Genomic DNA, 21,002 nt, shown 5'->3' on the forward strand with positions numbered 1-21,002 from the left:
TGTCTCATACAGGAGCATCCATGTCGTCTGCTTCATCAGACACTGGAATGAGTCCATCTTCATCTTCTCCTCCCCAGAATGTGCTTGCTGTAGAATGCAGGTGATACACATTATCTGCTTTGCCAGCAGTTTGCTGCCATGGACATAAATCCTGAAATATAACCACAAAAAGCACTCAACTGGTTTGATATTGCCAAGTACATTCTGAACACTCTTCCACTGCTGGACTATATCTGTTTCCTCCCCTCTGTGTTTTTTATTTTATTTTATTTTTACTATTGAGAAATTAAGCTCATTAGTAACTGAAGGTTTGCAGGCACCATCTGACACATTTGTCATCGTGTTTATTTTTTGTTAATACAGAGAAAGGGCACTTATCAGATTTGAAAAGTTTTATGTCCAGTGAAGCATTCAGGTGTTCTAAGAGATTTACAGAAAAGCAAGTGCATCAAACAGACATCAGAATATTATCAAACAGAATCAAGTTACTGCTGCACTTTCACCCACCTTGTATGCGAACCCTTGGTGAGTAGTTCCTCTTTGTGGAAGCACTTGCTATACAGAACTGCCAAAGTATGTGTTCAGCAATGTGCCCAGTTTTAAAGATGTAAATGGGACAAAATAAATTGTGAAAGGAAGTGTAGTTGACTGAAAACTACAGTTGTAATAAGTCTTCCACTTTTTATAGGATTTTTGAGCACACAATTATGCAAATATTTTAATGTTTATTAATGTTTACAGTGGAATTGTGAATAGGTTTTCAGTGGACTATCTTATCCCTTGACAAAAATATTTTGTCTTTTTTCTATGTAATTTCAGAGTTTTTATTTTGTTACAAAAAGACGAAAAATGAAATATATAACAACAATGAAGTTATTTAACAAGATTTCTAAAGCTGAAATTTTTTGTGTAAAATAAGGTATCTTGCGACTTGTTAAATATATTTATTCAGACATTGGATGTTGTATTTTTATGTATTTTTTAAAATATTAATAAAATTGGAAAAAAAATTCTAGGTTAGTTCGCTCTTTTGAAAAAAACATACCGATCAGTTGTAGCTCTTACAGGAGGTTTTATCCAGTAGCCATGCCTGTATGTGCAGCGGGTTTATCTATTCTTCCACAATGTATAACTGTAATTGGGCATCTGGATTAAACTATGACCTTGTTTGAAAACTTTGGCAGTCCTAGTACTTACATTGTTTTGAGGAACAAATTTTATTGGGTTGCCCTTAAGATGCTTTGTCTCAGTTTTTATGTTTGCTATACTGCCGAATGAATTTATATCTCCCAAAGTTGAGATGCAACAATAAAGTAAGCAACTGTGTATACTTTGTCTGTGGATTGTCCCACAGACTGATGCAGTTTGTAAATAACTCTTCCAAAACCATGTATTTAAAACAGTTTGCATATACATTATGTATAAAAGTGATTTTTTTATCAATTTTTTATTCATGTTTGTACATTGAAAGGGGTTTTAACCTCTCTGTGTTTAAAATGCTGTAGAATAATAACATAGATGCTCTAGACTGTATATCAGGATATTATGGTTCACAAAGCAGAAAGTCAGAGCGAAACACTAGTGATGGGGGTAGCATTACTAAAATTGATGTTTCTTGAAACTTCATTTTACCACATTTGTCAACTTGTGATTCCAATTCCTTCCATTTTCGCAGAGAATTAAAGAAAAAGTACTCTTGTAAAATGCACTTTTCCGTCTTTTCTTAAGCAAAGCAGATTCAAGATAAAAGATAAAATGTAAGATAAAATGGAGTTCACTAGAGAGCATTAATAAAAGCCGTGTTTAAAACATAGGCTTTATATTTTTTATTTAAATGATCTTGTAAATTTACTGATATCTAAACAATAAGAAAATCAAACTTCATAAAGTGTTGTAAAAATGTGCAGAGCTGTTACTGTTAATTTGATATTAACTATAAATAATAAATAAAAATAATATTCATTTTATAAGGAAAATAACATGGGTCACATTTTCTAAAATTTGGCTTCCGTGCTTAATATTTGCAGAAGTAAATCTTAACTGTTGGGAATAAATAATTTCATGTATTGCTCTTGGATAAGTTTACATCTTGTGCAAATATTTAGCTTATGTCTAAATACTACCACTACTTCCCTAAAACAGCTAAAAAGTAAATCACCATTTCAAATGTTGTTATGGATGAGCATTCTGTACTATAAGGGAATGAACAACTTTGACTGCTTGTATTTCACCTTTGGTTAATATACATCTAGGAAACTGAAAAGATGGGTAAAGCAGCCATTCAATACTTGAATATTAATTAGGAACCTGTTTCTTGCAGACTGAAAAAAGATAAAAGAAAAGATGGCTTTTCTTGTTTTCCTTCTGTTTACCACTCATACTATATCTAGCTTTTTTTTTTTTTTTTTTTTTTTTTTTTAGTCTGCTTCCAAAGAAAGGGGTCTATCATTTGGTAGACTCCTGAAACACCTATTTCAGTAGATGTTTAAAGTTTTCAGTCCTAAATATTTTTGTCATTTTTAGAACAAGGCTATTAAATGTTTAATAGGGAACAACCCAATAAGAGTAAGGAGATGGACAAGATACTCTAGTACGCATTTCATTTCCAGCTTCAATTACAATTTCTTTCTTCTCCTAAAAAAAATTCTAAAGTACATTTAATTGCCTTAAATTAATAGGGTAAAGATGATACAGTGATTGACTGTTATTAAAATAACTGTATAATCAGTTATGATGCAACTAATAATGTTTTACTTTTTAGTTGTGCTAGAGGGTTTTTCGTGGGATTATTTTTTCTTATCCTCCAAATGAAATATTTAGTTTTTGTATGATAGTGGGAGATATGTCAACAGAGAAGACTGGATCAAAGTCTGCATTTTTTTTACATCAATTGCAACTCCATTCCAGTTAGCCAAAATTGCACTACTTTTAATAGAAGAATTTGGGTCCCTCATGTAGCTGAGCTACCAACAAGAACCACTAAAGAACAAATAGGTACATTAGAAAATTGCTGTTGTGATGCAGGGCAACTCTAGGAACTGAAGATTGAATTGATGTAAATCTGAAAAAATGAAAATGTTATAGAAATGTGAATTTGAACTAGCATTCAAAGCAGCAGGTTTCTGTCTTTCAATAGGTGTATCCTTTCTTTTTCTGACAGTTTAAGATTTTATTTCATTAATGTAATTAAAAATGCTTAATTTCTCCAGACCCTGATACTTAAAGGGATTTATTGCAGGGAAAGACTCCATGCTTCTATTTTTGTTTCCACACAAATGTTATAGCAGTTATTTCATGTTCTAGCATTAATGGGGGGTTTTAAGTTAAAAATATGTTTATCAATACCCTGTCAAACCTACTTCCTGTATTTCTCTTCCCATGACCAGTTTGTCCAAGGTATCTGACGGTAGCTGTCGCTTGCCTAACTAATTTGAATAGAGCAGTGAAATGAGAATAGTAAAAAATTTCATTTTCACAAGTACTGAATTGAGTACATACTGTGAAGAGGTGGCCTACACCAAACAGACACTTACTTAGTAATTAACACAATTTTCTTTCATTATTAAGGGAAATTAAGAGCACATATTTCAGGAAAATATAGTAACTTTAAAATTTCTCCTTTAAATTAAAGAACTGCAGAGCAGCAAAGCTGGTAGTGCCTCTTCTTTATAGTAGTGACATTTGTACTTAGAATTAGGACATGTTCCATTCCAGGATCTTTACAGATGTTTTAGACAGATTGAGGAATTAAATCATCCAATAGCACTTTGAAGTAGGCAATATCTTTATGTGGTATATAAGGAAAATTGAAGAACATCTATATTCTCGAGCGGAGAACAGTTTGTTACACTTGCCAGTGATTCCTCTGTGACATTCATGGCCAGAGTAATTCTAGACAGTAGTCCATTTCTTCAGCCGCCAAGATGGAGACAAGATCCCAATCCTTAATCTGCAGAGTCACTAGAGTCTGGAACTGGCATATTTCCCTTCCAATCAACATAGCAGCAGTCTTGCCAGAATTTCAGAATATAAGTGCAGGACTGTCTGAGCAGACATTTCTGGCACATCCGTGAATGGGAGTGCAAAGACTATCTTTTTGCAACATCCAAGAGTCTACTATAAGTAGATTTTTTTGCCAACCCAAATAACTCCAAAGGCCTCCTGTTTTGCTCCAGAGGAAGTTAAGGTCTCAGTTCTCTGGGAGAATGCTGATAGCTCCATGGCTTCATGCCCGGCTTTAGGAATATCTATAGATTCCATTAATACTCCAGGTTCTTCTCGGGCTACACTGGGAGACGGTGAAAGCTATTCTAGTGCCAGTTAGGCCAAGATGGGTGCACTATTCAAACTTAAGGGGTGCAGCTTTCTGATCTTCCTATTGACACAGGTCTCATCCACACCAATTCTTTCTCTCTGAACCTTAGGGTGTGGCTTCCCAATGTGCATCCTCCTCCTCCTTCTCCCTCCATCCTTCCCCCATGGAATTAACCCATTAAGTTGCAATTCAATCAGTGTTTTTGTCTGGGAGAAAGCCCAGGAACTATTTTCATGCTTGGTGCTCTTTTGCCTTCTAAGATACTGGACTACCAACTGGAATTAAAAGTGAAAGGTCAGGTCTATCAATGAGCTGTTAGGATACAATTGGCTATCACAGCTTTCCGGTCACCCATCCATTGGTTTTTGTTTTCCTACCCTGTCACAAGTTCCTCAAAAGTCTATACATTTTGTATTTTCCTGTTTAGAACTCAGCTCCAGTGCGGGGCCGCCTCCTGGTTATTGATGCCCCTTATGCACAGATGGCCACCTGTCCTTTCCACCTCTCCTTTAAAACATTCCTGGTCACCATTACATCAGCAACAATCGGAGAGCTAGAGGCTTTCATAACCAACTCACCACATAGGGACAAGGCATATCACGTTAGCCAAAAGGTTGACCTTCCTGTATTCTATCCAAACTTCTTGTCTCTAAAGAAGAATCAAGCCACCATTCAGTGATATGAAGTATTCCCTCAGCACTAATCACCATGTCCCAGGAGACAGATTTCTTAGGGAGACTTGTGTAATCTTAGGGAGCAGTGCTCCTCCACAGACATTTGCAGTGACACTGACAGTGTTATCAAAGAGTAAGGTTTATTAGTTGATTAGAACACAACACAAAGAAGTGCAAGTCCATTACAGGTAGCCAAAGGACTCCCTGCAACCTTGTTGGGCCATTTTTCAAGTTCTGTCTTCCCATCTGATCTCCTTTGTCAGGCCTTGTCTACACTAAACAGCTCCATTGAACTACTTCCATTTTACAAATAGCATAGCTGAAGTCAACATACTCACCACAGCATCTTGTGTGCAGTAAGGTTGGCAGGGGCTGCTCTTTTCATCTTGGTGGAGTACCAGCATCACTAGGCACACACTTGGAGTTTGATTTATCATGTCTAAGCAGACACAATAAATCAACAGCCAGTGGACTGATCATTGCCTCAATCCACTCTGTAGTGTAAGGCCTCAGAGTCTCAACATACCTGACTGCTTTCCACAGCTAGCACTTAACTTCCACCTCACATAGTCTTTTGAGCTTGAGCTATGGAGCTGCAGCTGTTGCCTTGATGAGAAATAAAGAAGTCCATGTCACTCTGGGTCTGTGGTTGCTCTGTGGGTCATTGGTCCATACCTGTCTCTAGAGAACTGGATTGGCCATATTCTTCCAAAGAGCTTCATTGATATGGGACCTCAGCCCCGACAGAGAGGCACCATTTCTATGTGTCTTAATCTGCCCTGACAGCAGACTCTTTTCATCAGTATATACAATGCAGCATATAGAAGAAACTGAAGCACAGACAGGCTTCATAAAAATATTGCAAAAAATGCCCACTTTGTCACCCCCAACCAGCCACATCAATTTCTGTGCTGTTCCAAACTACTTTATTTTTAATCCTTTAACTGGGTACAGCCTGACCTAATTTGCCATGATCCTACCAACTAAGCTAGTTTATAGAACAAGGATAAAATGTTATGGAATTTATATTAATATCTTGTTACATCATAATTTTTTTCCTTAAGCCAAGAGCTTTTTTATCAACAAAATTAAACTTATAAAATTTCACAGGATGTATTTGAAAACAGCAAGACAAATATTTAAGTTAGTTATGGAAAATGTATTACTAATGATCTAGTTCCTCTTTCTATCAAGGCTATATTAATTACTATGCTATAAGTGTATGTAGATATACACCACCTCGGTGAATGTTTCTACATTTCCTAGGAATAACTAATCTTACAGGGCTAGTAAGGTTAAAAAAAAAAACTTAAGGCTTTTGGACTTACACATTGCTCCCTCCCTTGCTAATGGTATCTGCTGTTCTTGTGATCATATTGTATGCAAGTGCCTATCCAAGGGGACTAGGGCGGATGTGAATGATGAGCATGTGTCTTTACAATAGCTCTATTGCTGTTTGCAGTCCAATTTTAAATGTAGCTTCTGTCACTTACTGTGAAGTGTTCAGTTGCTTTTAAATTTGCTGTTATACATCTTTTTGTTAGCTGTTTTGTTTCTCCTTAGATAGCTCACACCGAAGATATAGTGATTAGCTATCTTTCTAAGTTGTTGAAATACTTTGCAAGTACATAATGCCTTCCACTTAATGATTTCATATGGCTTTACACTTATTTCTATAGCTGTGTATCTCACCATTGTATGGGGAGGGAAGAACAAGGCTCAGATACTGAAGGTTTTGCAAAGTTTGTATCAGAACTAGAATTAGAGTCTAGATTCCCTGACTATAATCAGGGCCAGCCTTAGGCCGATTCGCTCGATTCCCCTGAATCAGACCCCGCGCCTAAAGGGGCCCTGTGCCCTGAACCTGGAAGTGGGCTGGGAGCGCTACGGGAGGGGGCATCAGCCCTGGAGGAGGAGTGCGGCGGAGGCCTGTGCCGTAGGAGGTGTGAGTTTAGCGCTGCAGGAGGGTGTCTGTGGGTGTTGGGGGGGGGGACTTGTGTGCTGTTCCCTGCCCCCAACAAAAAAATTCCTGGCCTCCCCTGTTGAAACTTTCATGTGCCCCCCCCCTTTTTTTTCTCTCAACCAAAATTGCTGCAATTTCGTCAAAATTGTTCGAATTGGGCTTCCTAAAGCCGGCCCTGACTGCAATGATCACTTTATTTCCTTGAACTGTCATCCCTTTCAGCATTCCTGGGACCGCTCAGGACTTTTCTCCATAAACCGGGGGGGGGTTATTGTTATACACCCACTGCCCGCTCCGTGTGCCAAGGACAGTATTTCCTTGCTGCTGCAACGAGTGTAACCCGAGGGAGGGAAGGGCGGGCCCCAGCCAATGTACATCTACCACTGAGCACCGCACCCCGGTCCAGAACACAGGGCCGCCTTCCCTCGTGTGTAACGGGGGATTCGACTGGCCGCACCAGCCCTGCCGCAGGGGCGGGAGGCGGGAAGCCTGTAGAAGCTGTGAGGGCACCGGGGAGACCGACCCTGAGCGGGGGACACGCGTCCCGCCTGCAGCCGCGCCCGCCTCCAAGCCTCTGGCGAGCCCGGGGCCTGGAGGGCGGGAGCGACCCCCCCCCCCCACGGGGGCTCCCCGCCAATGACCGGCCCAGAGCGCGGGCGGGCCCAGGTTCTGGCGGCTCCGTTGCGGCCGTTGGCCATGAGCGGCTGGGCTCGGCCCCTCCTCTTCCTGCTGGCTGGGGCCTGCGGCCTCGCCCTGCTCGGCTACGGCCTCTACTTCGACCGGCGGCGGAGAAGCGCCCCCGGCTTCCAGCGGAAGCTGCGGCAGAGTGAGCGTCCCCCGGCGGGCCGGCCGGTAGCTGGGGTCGGGCCGCCCTGCCCCCCACCCCTCATAGGCTCTGAGTGGTAGAGGGGGCTGCTAGCACCTCAACACCCCCCCCCCATCTTCCGTGGGCTCCCAGGCCCTGTGGGGGTTGGAAAAACTGCCCCTAGCACCGATGAGAGTGAGGGGATTTTTTTTTTCAAAAAGCACCCCCCCCCCTCCAAAAAAAACCTCCCTCTTGGCGATGCAAGAGCTTTCCCCTGGGTCTCAGAGCAGGGGAAACTGGGCTCAATTGACGCCCTCACGCTAGGTGGCTACGTCTAGACCGGCCTGATTATCCGGAAATGCTTTTCACGGAAAAGTTTTCCGTTAAACGCATTTTCGGAAAAGAGCGTCTAGATTGGCACCGACACTTTTCTGAAAAAGCAGTTTTTGCGGAAAAGCGTCCGTGCCAATCTAGACGCGCTTTTCTGCAAAAAAGCCCCCATCGCCATTTTCGCCAGCAGGGCTTTTTTGCGGAAAACAAATCCGAGCTGTCGACTCTGGCCCTTTTGCGCAAAAGGACTTTTGCCTGAACGGGAGCAGCATAGTATTTCCGCAAGAAGCACTGATGTCTTACGGTAGGAAGTCACTGCTTTTGCGGAAATTCAAGCGGCCAGTGTAGACAGCTGGCAAGTTTTTCCAGAAAAGTGGCTGATTTTCTGGAAAAACTGGCCAGTCTAGACACAGCCGTTGAGTCTAAAGAACGCGTCTGCACGGCACCGTTACTCCGGAATAGCAGCCGTTATCCTGGAAAAGGCGTACTAGCGTCCACGCGGTGACTGCGAAAGAAAATGGGAATAATGGAGGGCTTTTTCTGACATCAGTACACCTGATTCCACGAGGACTAACACCTCTTCCAAAAAAGCTCTTTCGAAAGAGGGTGTGATTGGACGTTCCACTGCTGCTATGTCAAAAAAGAATGGTCCTGGTGAGGAGCTAAGTCAGTGGTCCCCAACCTTTTGGGGCGCCCAGGGGTTGGGGTTGCACATGCGCCAGGCGCCCAGAGCACAAGAATGGCTTGGGCTGGCTGATCACTCGGCAGGCGCACGTAAATGCCTCGGTGGGCGCCCTAGCGCCTGCGGGCACCACGTTGGGGACCACTGAGCTAAGTTATTCCTCCCCAGGGCTCTAACTCGACATAGGGCATCCACATTAGGGGAGCCTGCCTCCGCCTGGCGGTGCCTTATAGTGTGGAAGCTCTATTTCAAAATAAGCTATTCCAGAAGATATCTTCCAGAATAGCTTTTTCCAAAATAAGCTTGCAGTGTAGACATACCCTAAGACCAGTTCAGGGTTGCCAGCTTTCCTGACCAGATGTCATTGGTGCAAATGGTGCCTGGTCCATCAGGCACCCTCCCCATAAATAAATAATTCCTGCCCACATAAATCCCACTTCACCATTGATGAGATTTTCAAACCTGCTTAAATCACCTCTAACCGAAATCCTATTTTCAACAGTGCTTTAAGCACTGACCACTGCAGTGTCTACAGCAGCATCACTAGGGCTGGGCAGCTGTACTCCAGCAGCATAGACACCCAGGGCTACTCAACTTTGGAAGCCCCAGGGGCCACAGTGATACTCAAAGCACATGCTGAGGGCCACAACTTAAGTGTGGTTGCATATACATGCAAATATTTGCAAATATCTTCTTTCACACTGACTGGGCATGAATACAAAAGATTAAGGCAAGACCACACAACATTGTCAGTTCTGCTGATATTAATAAAATGCAACCCAATTTCCACCTATATGACAGCACTTTTAATGAGCAATGACAGTCCAGGAATTTAACTATTAAAACACATATCAACCCAAACCACACTGTAAAAACTGCACGGCGGGCCACAAACCAATATGCCGTGGCCCACGGGCTGCGTGTTGAATAGCCCTGCACTACAGCAATTGAAGCAGTTTCCCCCACTGCTGTCGTTAATCCACCTTACTGAGAAGCAGTAGTTAGGTTGACAGAAAAATTCTGCTGTTGACTGAGTGACATTTAAACTGGGGGAGGAAAAGAAGGGGGGAGAGAAGATTGATTTAACTACCTATTTTTCACAACCCTGAGTACTGTAACTAAATCACTCCATTTTTTGTAGACCAGGCCTCAGGCACTTACCAAGAGTTTGACTCATTTCCAAAGAGACTTTACACTTACTTGAGAATGGATCCTAAGCTTCTAAAACACTTTGAGCCAGATTTCTATGGGTATTTATGTGAACATCAAAATGGCCATATTGAGTCAGACCAAAGGTCCAGCTAGCTCAATATCCTGTCTTCCGACAGTGGCCAATTCCAGGTGCCCCAGAGAAAATGAACAGAACCAAATAATCATCAAGTAATCCATCCTATCTTCCGTTTTTTCAGCCCTGACAAACAAAGGCTAGTAGCCATTGATGGACTTACTCTCCATGCATTTTCCTACTTTTTTGAACCCTGTTAAAATGTTGTCCTTTATAACATCCTCTAGCAGGGAATTCCACAGATTGACTGCATTGTCTAAAGAAATACTTCCTTTTGTTTGTTTTAAACATACTGCCTATTAATTTCATTTGGTGATCCCTAGTTCTTGTATTATGGGAAAGAGTAAATAACTTTCCTTATTTACTTTCTCCACACCAATCATGATTTTATAGACTTGTATCATATCACCCCTTAGTCATCTCTTTTCCAAGATGAAATGTCCAAGTCTTATTAATCTCTCTACATATGGCAGCCCTTCCATACGCCCCTAATAATTTTTGTTGTCCTTTTCTGAACATTTTCCAATTGCAATATATCTTATTTGAGATGAGGTGACGACATCTGCATGCAGTATTCAAGATGTGCGCATACCATGAATTTATATAGAGGCAATAGGATATTTTCTGACTTATTTTATGTATCCCCTTTTTGATGATTGTCAACATTCTGTTCCTTTGTTTGACTGCCACTGTACACGTGGGCTACGTCTAGACTGGCATGATTTTCTGCAAATGCTTTTAACGGAAAAGTTTTTCCGTTAAAAGCATTTGCAGAAAAGAGCGTCTAGATTGTCACGGACGCTTTTCCGCAAAAGCACTTTTTGCGGAAAAGCGTCCATGCCAATCTAGACGCGGTTTTGCGCCAGAAAGCCCCGATCGCCATTTTTGCCATCGAGGCTTTTTTGCGCAAAACAGTTTTTTAGCTGTCTACACTGGCCCTCTTGCGCAAAAACATTTCCAGAAAAGGGCTTTTGCCCGAACGGGAACGTCAAAGCATTTGCGCAAGAAGCACTGATTTCGGACAGTAGAACATCAGTGCTTTTGCGCAAAATCAAGCGGCCAGTGTAGACGGCAAGTTTTTGCGCAAAAGCAGCCACTTTTGCAGAAAAATTTGCCAGTCTAGATGCAGCCTAGGACTATATCTACACTGCCCCCTCTTGCGCAAAAAATATGCAAATGAGCAGGGCTCGACAAATAAGGTAATCTACTCGCCCGTGGCGAGTAGATTACAACCGGGAAGAGCCGGCGCAGAGTGATCTGCGCATGCACAGAATTCAGAACCGCGCAAAACCGCGCGGCTGGTGAGTGGGGCTCGCCGCCACTTGGCAAGCCCTGCAAATGAGGCTAAGTGTGGAATATCCCCATGCCTCATTTGCATAATTAATGAGGCTCCGTTTTTGCTCAAGAGCCATTTTTCCTCTTTTTTTCAGGAAGAACATCTCTTGTGCAAAAGGGGGTTTTTGCACAAAAAGGAGCCATATAGACAGCTCCTTTTTGCACAAAAGCCTTTTGCACAAACATGGAGCCTCATTAATTATGCAAATGAGGCACTGCCATATTCCACCCTTTGCCTCATTTGCATATCTTTTTGCACAAGAGTGGACAGTGTACACATAGCCTAGGTGGATGTTTTCAGATGCCTAAAATGAAAAGCCCATTAGAGGACTAGCTACCACACTGTTTATACACCACAGGAGTTAGGCACCTTAGCGGTTTGAAAAATCCCACCAGCACCTAAATACCATTACAAAGCTTGTCCTTAGGGTAACATTTTCAATAGTGCCAAAGTGACTTAGAAGCAGTAGGCCATGTTTTTTTGAAATTCTCATTCCAGATGCCTACTTGACTAAATTCTGTGTTGAGCAATAATTCATAAGAATGGCCATACTTGATCAGACCAAAGGTCCATCCAGCCCAGTACTCTGTCTGCCAACAGTGGCCAATGCCAGGTGTCCCAGAGGGAGTGAATTGAACAGGTAATGATCAAGCAATCTCTCTCTTGCCATCCATCTCTACCCGCTGACAAACAGAAGCTAGGGACACCATTCCTTACCCATACTGGCTAATAGCCATTAATGGACTTGACCTCCATGAATTTATCTAGTTCTCTTTTAAACCCTGTTATAGTCCTAGCCTTCACAATCTCCTCAGGCAAGGAGTTCCACAGATTGACTATGTGCTGTGTGAAGAACTTCTCTGAACCTTTTCTAATGGCAGTATATCTTTTTTGAGATGAGCCAACCACACCTATACGCAGTATTCAAGATGTGGGCGTATTATGGATTTATATTTAGGCAATACGATATTATCCGTCTTATTCTCTATCCCTTTTTAAATGATTCCTAACATCCTGTTTGCTTTTTTGACTGCCTCTGCACACTGCGTGGATGGCTTCAGAGAACTATCCACGATGACTCCAAGATCTCTTTCCCGATTAGTTGTAGCTAAATTAGCCTCCATCATATTATATGTATAGTTGGGGTTATTTTTTCCAATGTGCATTACTTTACATTTATCCACGTTAAATTTCATTTGCCATTTTGTTGCCCAATCACTTATTTTCGTGAGATCTTTTTTAAATTCTTCACAGTCTGCTTTGGTCTTAACTACCTTGAGCAGTTTAATATCATCTGCAAACGTTGCCACCTCACTGTTTTACCCCTTTCTCCAGATCATTTATGAATAAGTTGAATAGGATTGGTTTTAGGATTGACCCTTGGGGAACACCACTAGTTACCCTTCTCCATTCTGAAAATTTACCATTTATTGCTACCCTTTGTTTCCTGTTTTTTAACCAGTTCTCAGTCCATGAAAGGATCTTCCCTCTTATCCCATGACAACTTAATTTACGTAAGAGCCTTTGGTGAGGGACTCCTTCCTGCAGTGTTTCTAGTAAAATTTGAACTCCAAAACATAAAACTGAAATATAGTTAGCCTTTCTTTCCATCATTTTTTTAAAATTTGAAAACATTTTGATGCACTTAATAAAGAATTAACAGATAGCTTATATGGCAAATTCAACTCCCTGGGCATCTCTCATTTTAGAGAATGTGAGACATGTTATAGAAAATTTAACAATCAGTTCGAAATAGTTTAAAATATTCATAAATAAAAAATAAATACAATGTATTTTGTAGTTTCTCTCATATCTCTGTCTTCCAATTGTATCTGTTTCCATGTCAGAAGCCACAGCTTATTGTGGATGAGATAACACCACTGTGAAAATAAAACTTCGGAGAAGCAGACTTGAGAATCTTTTTGAAGGTCTGAACTATTAACCTTAGATGTTAAATGCATCATATTACATTTACAGAAAGAAGAAAAGAACGTGAAAAGGCTAGAGAGCATGATGCGGAGGTACAACATTTTTTAAAAATCTTTTAAACTTCGTAGAAAAAGTATTAACTCAAAATTTGAATGTCTTTTTGGTTGCACTGATCTGAGCCAAAGCACAAAGGGGAATTAGGAATCCTACTCATATTTGTGCCCTTGAAAATCTCCCCCTACACTGGTGGGAGAAATGGTATTTATGGTCAGGTCTGCTACCTGAAATTAGTTAATTAGTTTTGTCCTTTTAACTCTAATACATTTGAATCTAAAGTTATTAGTCAATTTATAGCACCTTTGCACCTCATTTTTATATTCATAAATTTTGGCTAATCTTAATTTGTTAGACAAAGTAGGTATAGTCTAAGGGTACAATTTTCTGCCATTGGTACTTCCTCTCCTTCCCTGCTTCATAAGATGAGTGGATATGAGGAGACTCTTCTACCATGTTTTTGTGGGCATTCCCCTTCTTCACTACAGTCACATTGTTATTATTTAGCTATTTTAACTCTGTCATGAAGACAAAGCATCATATGTATTCCAGAATTCCATGCAGGGAGCAATTTTGCCTTGCAACACTATAATTTCCATCAAGACCCACTGCAGCCCTTCACCAATACATGTACAGGCAGTCCCCGACTTATGTCGGATCCGCACTTACGAATGGGGCTTTCTCGCCCCGGAGGTCAAGGTGGCGGATTGCTACCTGCGAGCTCCAGGGCGAGAAAGCCCCGTTCGTAAGCTGCTCCGGTGCCCCTGGTCTGCTGGAGACAGTCTCCAGCAGACCAGGGGCACCGGGCGGGGTCCCGCGCTTCTGAGGCTTTGCCAGAGCAAAGCCTCAGAAGCGCAGGAACCCACCGCTGCTGCGGCTTCAGTCCGGGTGCCTGTGGTCTGCTGGGGACAGTCCCCAGCAGACCACGGGCACCGGGACGGAAGCCGCAGCAGCAGCGGGTTCCCGCGCCTCTGAGACTTTGCCAGAGCAAAGCCTCAGAGGCGCGGCACCCCGCTGCCGCTGCGGCTCTGCTCCTCGTGTCCCTGGTCTGCTGGGGGGGGGGGGGCGCAGCTAGTGTGCCCCCCCCAGCAGACCAGGCTTTTGTTTTGGACCCTGGGGCAGAGCAGCTGGGGCGCTGCCGATTGGTCCTGCAGCGCCGCTCTGGGCCCTACTGGACCAACCCGGCAGCACCCCAGCTGCTCTGCCCCAGGCGTCCCCAAGTCAGCCGCTGCTGAAACTGACCAGCACTGACTACAGGAAGCCCTAGGCAGAGTTGCTCTGCCCCAGGCTTCCTGGAATCAGCCGCTGATCAGTTTCAGCAGCAGCTGACTTGGGGATGCTTGGGGTTCTTAAGTTGAATCTGTATGTAAGTCAGAACTGGCGGTCAGTTTCAGCAGCGGCTGAATCTGGACGCCAGTTCCGACTTACATACAGATTCAACTTAAGAACAAACCTACAGTCCCTATCTTGTACGTAACCCGGGGACTGCCTGTATTATTGAAATGAGAATATAAGAACAGCCATACTGGGTCAAACCAAAGGTCCAGCTAGCCCAGTATTCTGTCTGCTGACAGTGGTCAATGTCTGCCAATAGACATAATTTTCACTAATATAATCAATTAATATAATTCCAAATCCTGGATTATTGAACCCTATGAACAAACCTCTGTAGACTTTTTTTTAAAATATTGTTTAGGCCAACAATCTGGGAAAAGCAAAATGACCCAAGGAGTGAAAGAGGGAATTCAAAGATGTGCCAAGAAAAACAATGATTTCCAGAGGTTTGACAAATATAAGTCTGGCAATTTACACAACAGGGACTGCCAATTAATCTTTAGAGAAATTTTTCACTAGCACCAAGGTTCACAGTAACTAGACTTATTTTAGTTGCACAGATGCATTTTATTTCTAAGCTAAAAATATTTTCTCTTTTTAAATAAGATTAAAAATATTGAAAGGGTACAGGAATTCTTTCTGCAAGAGGTGCAGCTGGGAGAACACTGGTTATCTAAAGGTAAGCACATAAATATGGGCTCTTGTCAACAGCTGTGTGGGATGCATATTGCAGTTGACTTGTTTTTCACATGACTTGCCTTGAAATGCTCAGCTGAAGTCCATGTGCAGTGTCAATTTAGGAGACTAAAATATGTTGTTAGCACTGAAGCATGCTCTTCATGCAAAAGTCAGACACTGTCTGCTCCTGCTCATTTCATGATGGTGGATAGCACCAGGATTAATGCTGCTAAGAATTCTTACACTTGGAAATGTTTGAAAGGAGGTAGGGGAAGAGGGATGCAAAGGGAAGTAAAATGTGTTAGATTTGGAGAATTAAAAATTATTACTGGATTACTAACTGTTTTTAAAGCAATATTGAAAGGGTTATAGAATGCCTGAAAGTGAGTAATTTATTAACCAACCCCTTCTGGGAACTGAATTTTTTACTCAGTAAAAATTGTCTTTTTAAAAAGCCACTGAAATATGCTACATAGTACATCCCAACCATTTTCTACTTCACCTTTCTCAATGCACCCTCCACTTCCAGGAGCTTTTCCAAAAAGACACAAATCCTGACATGCCCAGTTTTTTAAAGTTACTCCACCTTTATCCTGCCTAATTCAGATAGCCACTCCAACATTTTTGGAAAATTGGATTTATGAGTAAATGAACACTGGTGCAAAAAGGGCTCTACTTTCCTCAACTACTTTTCTTGGAAAAAGCTGAGGAAAGAAAAGGAGGAGGAAGTTTCAGGAGGGGGGGTGAGTAGTATGAAAAGTAAAATTTTTCCTGGGAAGGGGAAAAATGTTTTTCAGTCAACTCTAACATTGTTTCAAAATATGAATTTGCTGCAGGAGAACATAAAAAGAGTGTGGAGCACCTCACTAATGCTATTTCAGTGTGTGCACAACCAGATCAACTACTGCAGGTCTTGCACCGTACTCTACCACCACAAGTCTTTGAGATGCTTATGCAGAGAATACCATATGTAAAACAAGTACGTATACTTTTACAAGTAAGGGGAAACTACTGGTTTTACCTGTACTTGACACAGTGGATCTAGTCAGCAATATACATTGAACTAGACTGGGTGCTTGCAGTTTGTTTTGCTTGTACAGTAAACAATTGTACACCTATATTTCAATTTCTAGAAATTGTCATTGGTTTTCTGCACTTTGGAACTTTGGCTCTTGAGGTAAATTGTTAGGAAAGGGCAATAGCTAATAAAAGAGAAATCAATACAAAAGGCTCAAGGTGGACTGATTATGAAAAGAGACTGAGCAGCATTTCTCTTTGCTTTTATATCTTCTAGACAGTACTGGATTAAATACTAATAGTTATTAGAATTTCAATTCAGTTCTTTAAGAGGACATGTCTGGAACTACTGTAACATGTACACCAAATGGAATTTAGCAGCCGGATTGCTTTGTACTGTGTCTCTCACCTAAGGGTGTGTATCCCTGGGCATACTTAATGGTCTTCCTGGGGGTACAACAATTTTTAGATTTTCCCCTAATTTTACAACAGGCTACATAAAAAGCACTAGCAAAATTCATACAAATTAAAATGTCATATACAATTGTTTATACTGCTCTTTGTACTACAAACTGAAATAAGTACAATATTTCTATTTCAATATAGATTTTATAATTATATGGTAAATCAGAAAGCAATTTTTCACTAACAGCATGCTGTGGCACTTTTGTATTTGCATGTCTGAATTCGCAAGTTTAAGAGGTGAAACTTGAGGGTACAAAAATCAGACTCATGAAAAAGGTACCGTTGTCTGAAAAGGTTGATAGCCACTGGTTTAGTACACACCCTTTTATTTATCAGTTAAAAGGGAAATAAAATTGAGTTTGTCAATCTTAGTCACAGTAATATTTCATATTGGTTGTATATAACTGAACAAAGCATAGATCATGTCTGAGCATAGATCATCTCTGTTCCAAACAAGGTTATTTGACATTGAAATAGCAATAAACTGCCATAGTACTGCATTAACAGACTCAAGAATTACAATCACCATAATAAAATGTCAAAGAACCATTGCCATTCCCTCAAAGAGAATGCTGGATAGCCTAGTAGCATTGAAGGAATGTCATATACTATGTAATAACCATGAGCTCAGGAGTAACTTTTGGATTCCTACTTTCCAGTGGGGGAAGTATGCAAAAGTAGTTCTGGAAGCAAATGCTGTTAGTTAACATGCTCCTGGGCCATTCATGTGGGGGAGAGGGGGAAATGTAAGCCAAATTCAACATTGGGATACAATGATAGAACTTCTTTGAAATCAATGGAGTTGTGCCAACTTGTGCAAGTCTTTTATAGCAAATGTCTGTCCTCATACTGTAAAGGCAAATGCTACAGATTCCTAAAAGCATAGGGCTGGAATCACCTGACAGGTGTTTGTCCAACTTGTTTTTCAAAACCTTTAATGCTGGGAATTCAAGCACCTCTCTAGGAAGCCTGGTACGAATTAGTCACTAACTCTTATCTATTTGTCAGCGACTTCAAGCAGCACTGAATGAGTAGGACTGTGCAGAAGATGAGATGGAATGAGAGATGGCAGCAATAGAGAGGCAGGTCTCTAGTGGTATAGCCTATAAATCCTTGTTTGACAAGAAAAAAACAAAACCACCACAAAAACTGGAACAGTTCCCATTTATTGTACTTTGATTAAATAAAACACCTTGAAGATATTTTTGTATATATTTCTGTACAATGCTTTTTGCATTAAAATTAACAGTCATAGTGAAAGAAACAAATAAATGGTCCTCTCCTTTCCCTGTCCCCCAATCTAGGGACCAGCATAACCAGTCTGCAGAAATGGCTGTAGCAACATTATTTCATTGCACAGTAAAAAAAAAAAAAAAAAAAAAAAAAAAAAAAAAAAGAGATCTCAGAAATAGGCTCTGTTCACCAGTTGGCCATTACCAACTCCTGATATAGCCCATAATTGTTTCCCTAATGATTTCCACTTGCCAAACAGTCTCTGAAACTCTGTTGTAAGCTGGTGGACACATCCCCAACAGCAGTAAGACCAGAACACCTCCACTTGCAGTCCAACAAATATTGGTATTGCTTTAAAGCAAGGTTGGAATAGAATTCTCTTTTGTTTAACGAGGTTGCCCAAGAAGTCCTGCTTTGGCTGCTAGAGCTTCATTCTGTTGAATATGATACTCCTGAAATCTCATAGATATCCTCTGCGTCATTTTTAAGTACTTCTGTAGGCAGTGTTCTGAGCATGTCATCTACAGGAAAAAAGGAGACACAGAAGGACCACAACAATAATTACAGAGAAGACTGACCGAAGACTGTTTATGATGGCATATGACTAGGTGAATACTCTTGTGTCCTAGGCTTATGTTGTCTTGAGCCCCAAGCTCATTGCCCAGTCTTTCTGACAGGGGGGAAAAAAAGTCAAGTGTAGTCTTCAAGGAAAGTATAAAAAGCTGAATTTTCTTTTGGCATTCGTTCATGTCAATGGAAAAGTACCATAGAGGATCTTTTAAAATGAAATGTTATGTTTCCCTCTATCACTACAATCTTCTGAAATAAAATCTATAGTCTCCTATCACATGGCAAAGGCTAACATTACATCAGTCACTGTTTCTTTAAATTATATTTGAACCTTCTATTGCCCAGGGCAACCAAATATAGCCTAATATATACCTATTCATTCTAGGCTTCTGCTGGGATCCTTCCAACTATCTACCTACCACTTGTGGTGTCTACTCAAAGAACTGCTGTAATAATTCGTGTTATTCTATGGCTCAGTTGGCTGAGGGGACAGTAAAAGTACTATGCCATTCCATGTTCTGCATTTGCAAAATTGGTTTTACCCCTCTACAGCAAGTTTCCAAAGTTATGTGCAACAGTGGCTCAGGAATTTTAGACATTTTATGATGCTCCCAATCTAGCTGTCATTATAAAAAAATGAACTGATAGTTATAGCGAAAGCATACAAGACTCAGACACAAAGGGAACAGAACCAATTTGTGTCATTACCAATAAGACTAAGCATTGTTTTGATCATGCTTAGAATTAAGAAGTGGGGAAAGAGGTCTAAACTGTTGTCTGAAAATCAGCTACCTTGTAAAACCTATTGAGCAGGAGTGAACTCTAGCTAAACAACTATTATGTGGGAGCCTGGAATAGTTACAAACCATTGCTCCCAGAGGAATTGTATTCAGGGGACCATGCCTTGGGAATGCTAGTGACCGAAGATGATTTAAAAAGTTGTTGCATTGCTCACAGGAGATTCCTGGAAACTTTTGGGTTTTACTTATTTGAAACTAAAACTTGAATAGGAGAATAGGAATTGCCATACCAGATCAGACCAGTGGTCCATCTAGTCCAGTATCCTGTTTCCAATAGTGGCCAGTGCCAGATGCTTCATAAGAAGGTGCAAGAAACCCTGTAATGGACAATTATGTAATAAATTGCCCATAAAGTAAGTTTCTCCCTAATTCCCATCTGTTAATGATTGTCTCATGTTTTGCAACACCGTGGTCCCTTTACAAAGTACAAAAGAAAACTGGCTAGCCACAGGTTGTTTAAATCCAAAAATCTAAAAAGTTTCCATGGCCAGACTCCATCAGGATTCTCTCTCTTGGCTGTTTTGGCACCCAACCAGAAAAACTCTCATGAAGAAGTTTTATATCTGAGTGTTAGCAGGATAAAGTACAAGTCTGACCATCTACTGGATGTCACATTACCCCTGCAGGCTATAAATATTGCCTCCAAAACATTTCAGTTGGTTCCTTTAATTTCACAGGAGATGGACCTCCAATATGGCTAAAAATTCAAAATTCAGGATTTAAAAGTGCCTTCAAAAAATACACACACCATGCAAGAAGGAAAACACCCTCCAAGGAGGATGAGGCTAAACTCTGGAGCAAAGTGAGTGAGCTTTCCAGGATTCTCTCTTCAGAAAAGTAGATTACAGGTGAGTAATATTCTCTTCTCAGAAGAATTCTCATTCTTAGAGGAAGAGGCTCTAGGAATGCACCAGAACAAAATACTGCTGCTTGTGACGGCCTCACAAGGCCAGTGCCAACACCAAAAATAGGGAGGTTTTCTGCACATGTCTGAAAAAAATAAGCAGGAAGATACTATACTGTACATCAGACCCTGGAGGGCAATCCTGTAAAGTGCTTGGCATGCATTTAGTCCTGCAACTACTGGCCTCAGGGGTTCAGCATTTTTCAAAAGTGCTCATTCATGTGGGAGTGCTGCTGTTTACATTAAATGTTGCTAAGATGAAAGAGCAAGAAGAAGTCTATTAGTATGCCATTGGCAAAGAAACAGAACCACAAATACGTCACTGTTAACTGAACTAAGAGATATTTCTCACCTGCAGGCTGCATACATACTGAAGAGCTATAATCTCTTGTATGTTAGCTTAACTAGTTTTCGATCAGATCAAAACTTTCAAGGCTGCTTGAAATTCAGACATCATCATACCGCATTTTCACAAAAAGAAAAACCTACCACACACAACAGGGACATACCTCTTCTGATTTAACCTCCCTGCTAGTGAAATCTTTCACACAATCCAGGAAACAGGTTTCTGTAAGTTTATTGTATGTCCCAAGAAATTCCTTGAACTGTAACAAATTGAACAGACAT

The 21,002-nt window shown here is 41.1% G+C and overlaps 3 protein-coding genes across 11 annotated transcripts in view; 2 read left to right on the forward strand and 1 right to left on the reverse strand.

The window, feature by feature from the left end:
• Positions 1-7,778, forward strand: part of ARID4A (AT-rich interaction domain 4A) — an 81,783-nt gene extending 74,005 nt beyond the window's left edge. For all 7 annotated transcript variants that reach the window (XM_075926313.1, XM_075926312.1, XM_075926311.1 and 4 more), the window contains one exon: positions 1-7,778. In XM_075926313.1, the coding sequence (XP_075782428.1) occupies positions 1-104 (104 nt within the window). In that variant the 3' untranslated portion in view covers positions 105-7,778.
• On the forward strand, positions 7,589-20,891 carry TOMM20L (translocase of outer mitochondrial membrane 20 like). Of its 3 annotated transcripts, XM_075926318.1 has the most exons (6): positions 7,589-7,778; positions 13,368-13,411; positions 15,315-15,387; positions 16,223-16,365; positions 18,629-18,709; positions 19,057-20,126. In XM_075926318.1, the coding sequence occupies exons 1-5, from the start codon at positions 7,589-7,591 to the stop codon at positions 18,707-18,709; spliced, it is 531 nt and encodes a 176-aa protein (XP_075782433.1). In that variant the 3' UTR covers positions 19,057-20,126. The 3 variants fall into 3 exon arrangements, with proteins under 3 accessions (XP_075782433.1, XP_075782435.1, XP_075782434.1); XM_075926320.1 differs by lacking the exons at positions 18,629-18,709; positions 19,057-20,126 and adding an exon at positions 20,149-20,891; XM_075926319.1 differs by lacking the exons at positions 18,629-18,709; positions 19,057-20,126 and adding an exon at positions 17,877-18,070.
• Positions 18,019-21,002, reverse strand: part of TIMM9 (translocase of inner mitochondrial membrane 9) — a 12,323-nt gene continuing 9,339 nt past the window's right edge. Inside the window, exons 4-5 of the mRNA XM_006135249.4 lie at positions 20,885-20,980; positions 18,019-18,622 (exon numbers count right to left, since the gene is read on the reverse strand). Of these exons, the coding sequence (XP_006135311.2) occupies positions 18,488-18,622; positions 20,885-20,980 (231 nt within the window). The 3' untranslated portion in view covers positions 18,019-18,487. The remainder of the gene's footprint in view (positions 18,623-20,884; positions 20,981-21,002) is intronic.

This window comes from Pelodiscus sinensis, chromosome 4 (assembly GCF_049634645.1).
Source record: "Pelodiscus sinensis isolate JC-2024 chromosome 4, ASM4963464v1, whole genome shotgun sequence".
Taxonomy (NCBI): Eukaryota; Metazoa; Chordata; order Testudines; family Trionychidae; genus Pelodiscus; species Pelodiscus sinensis.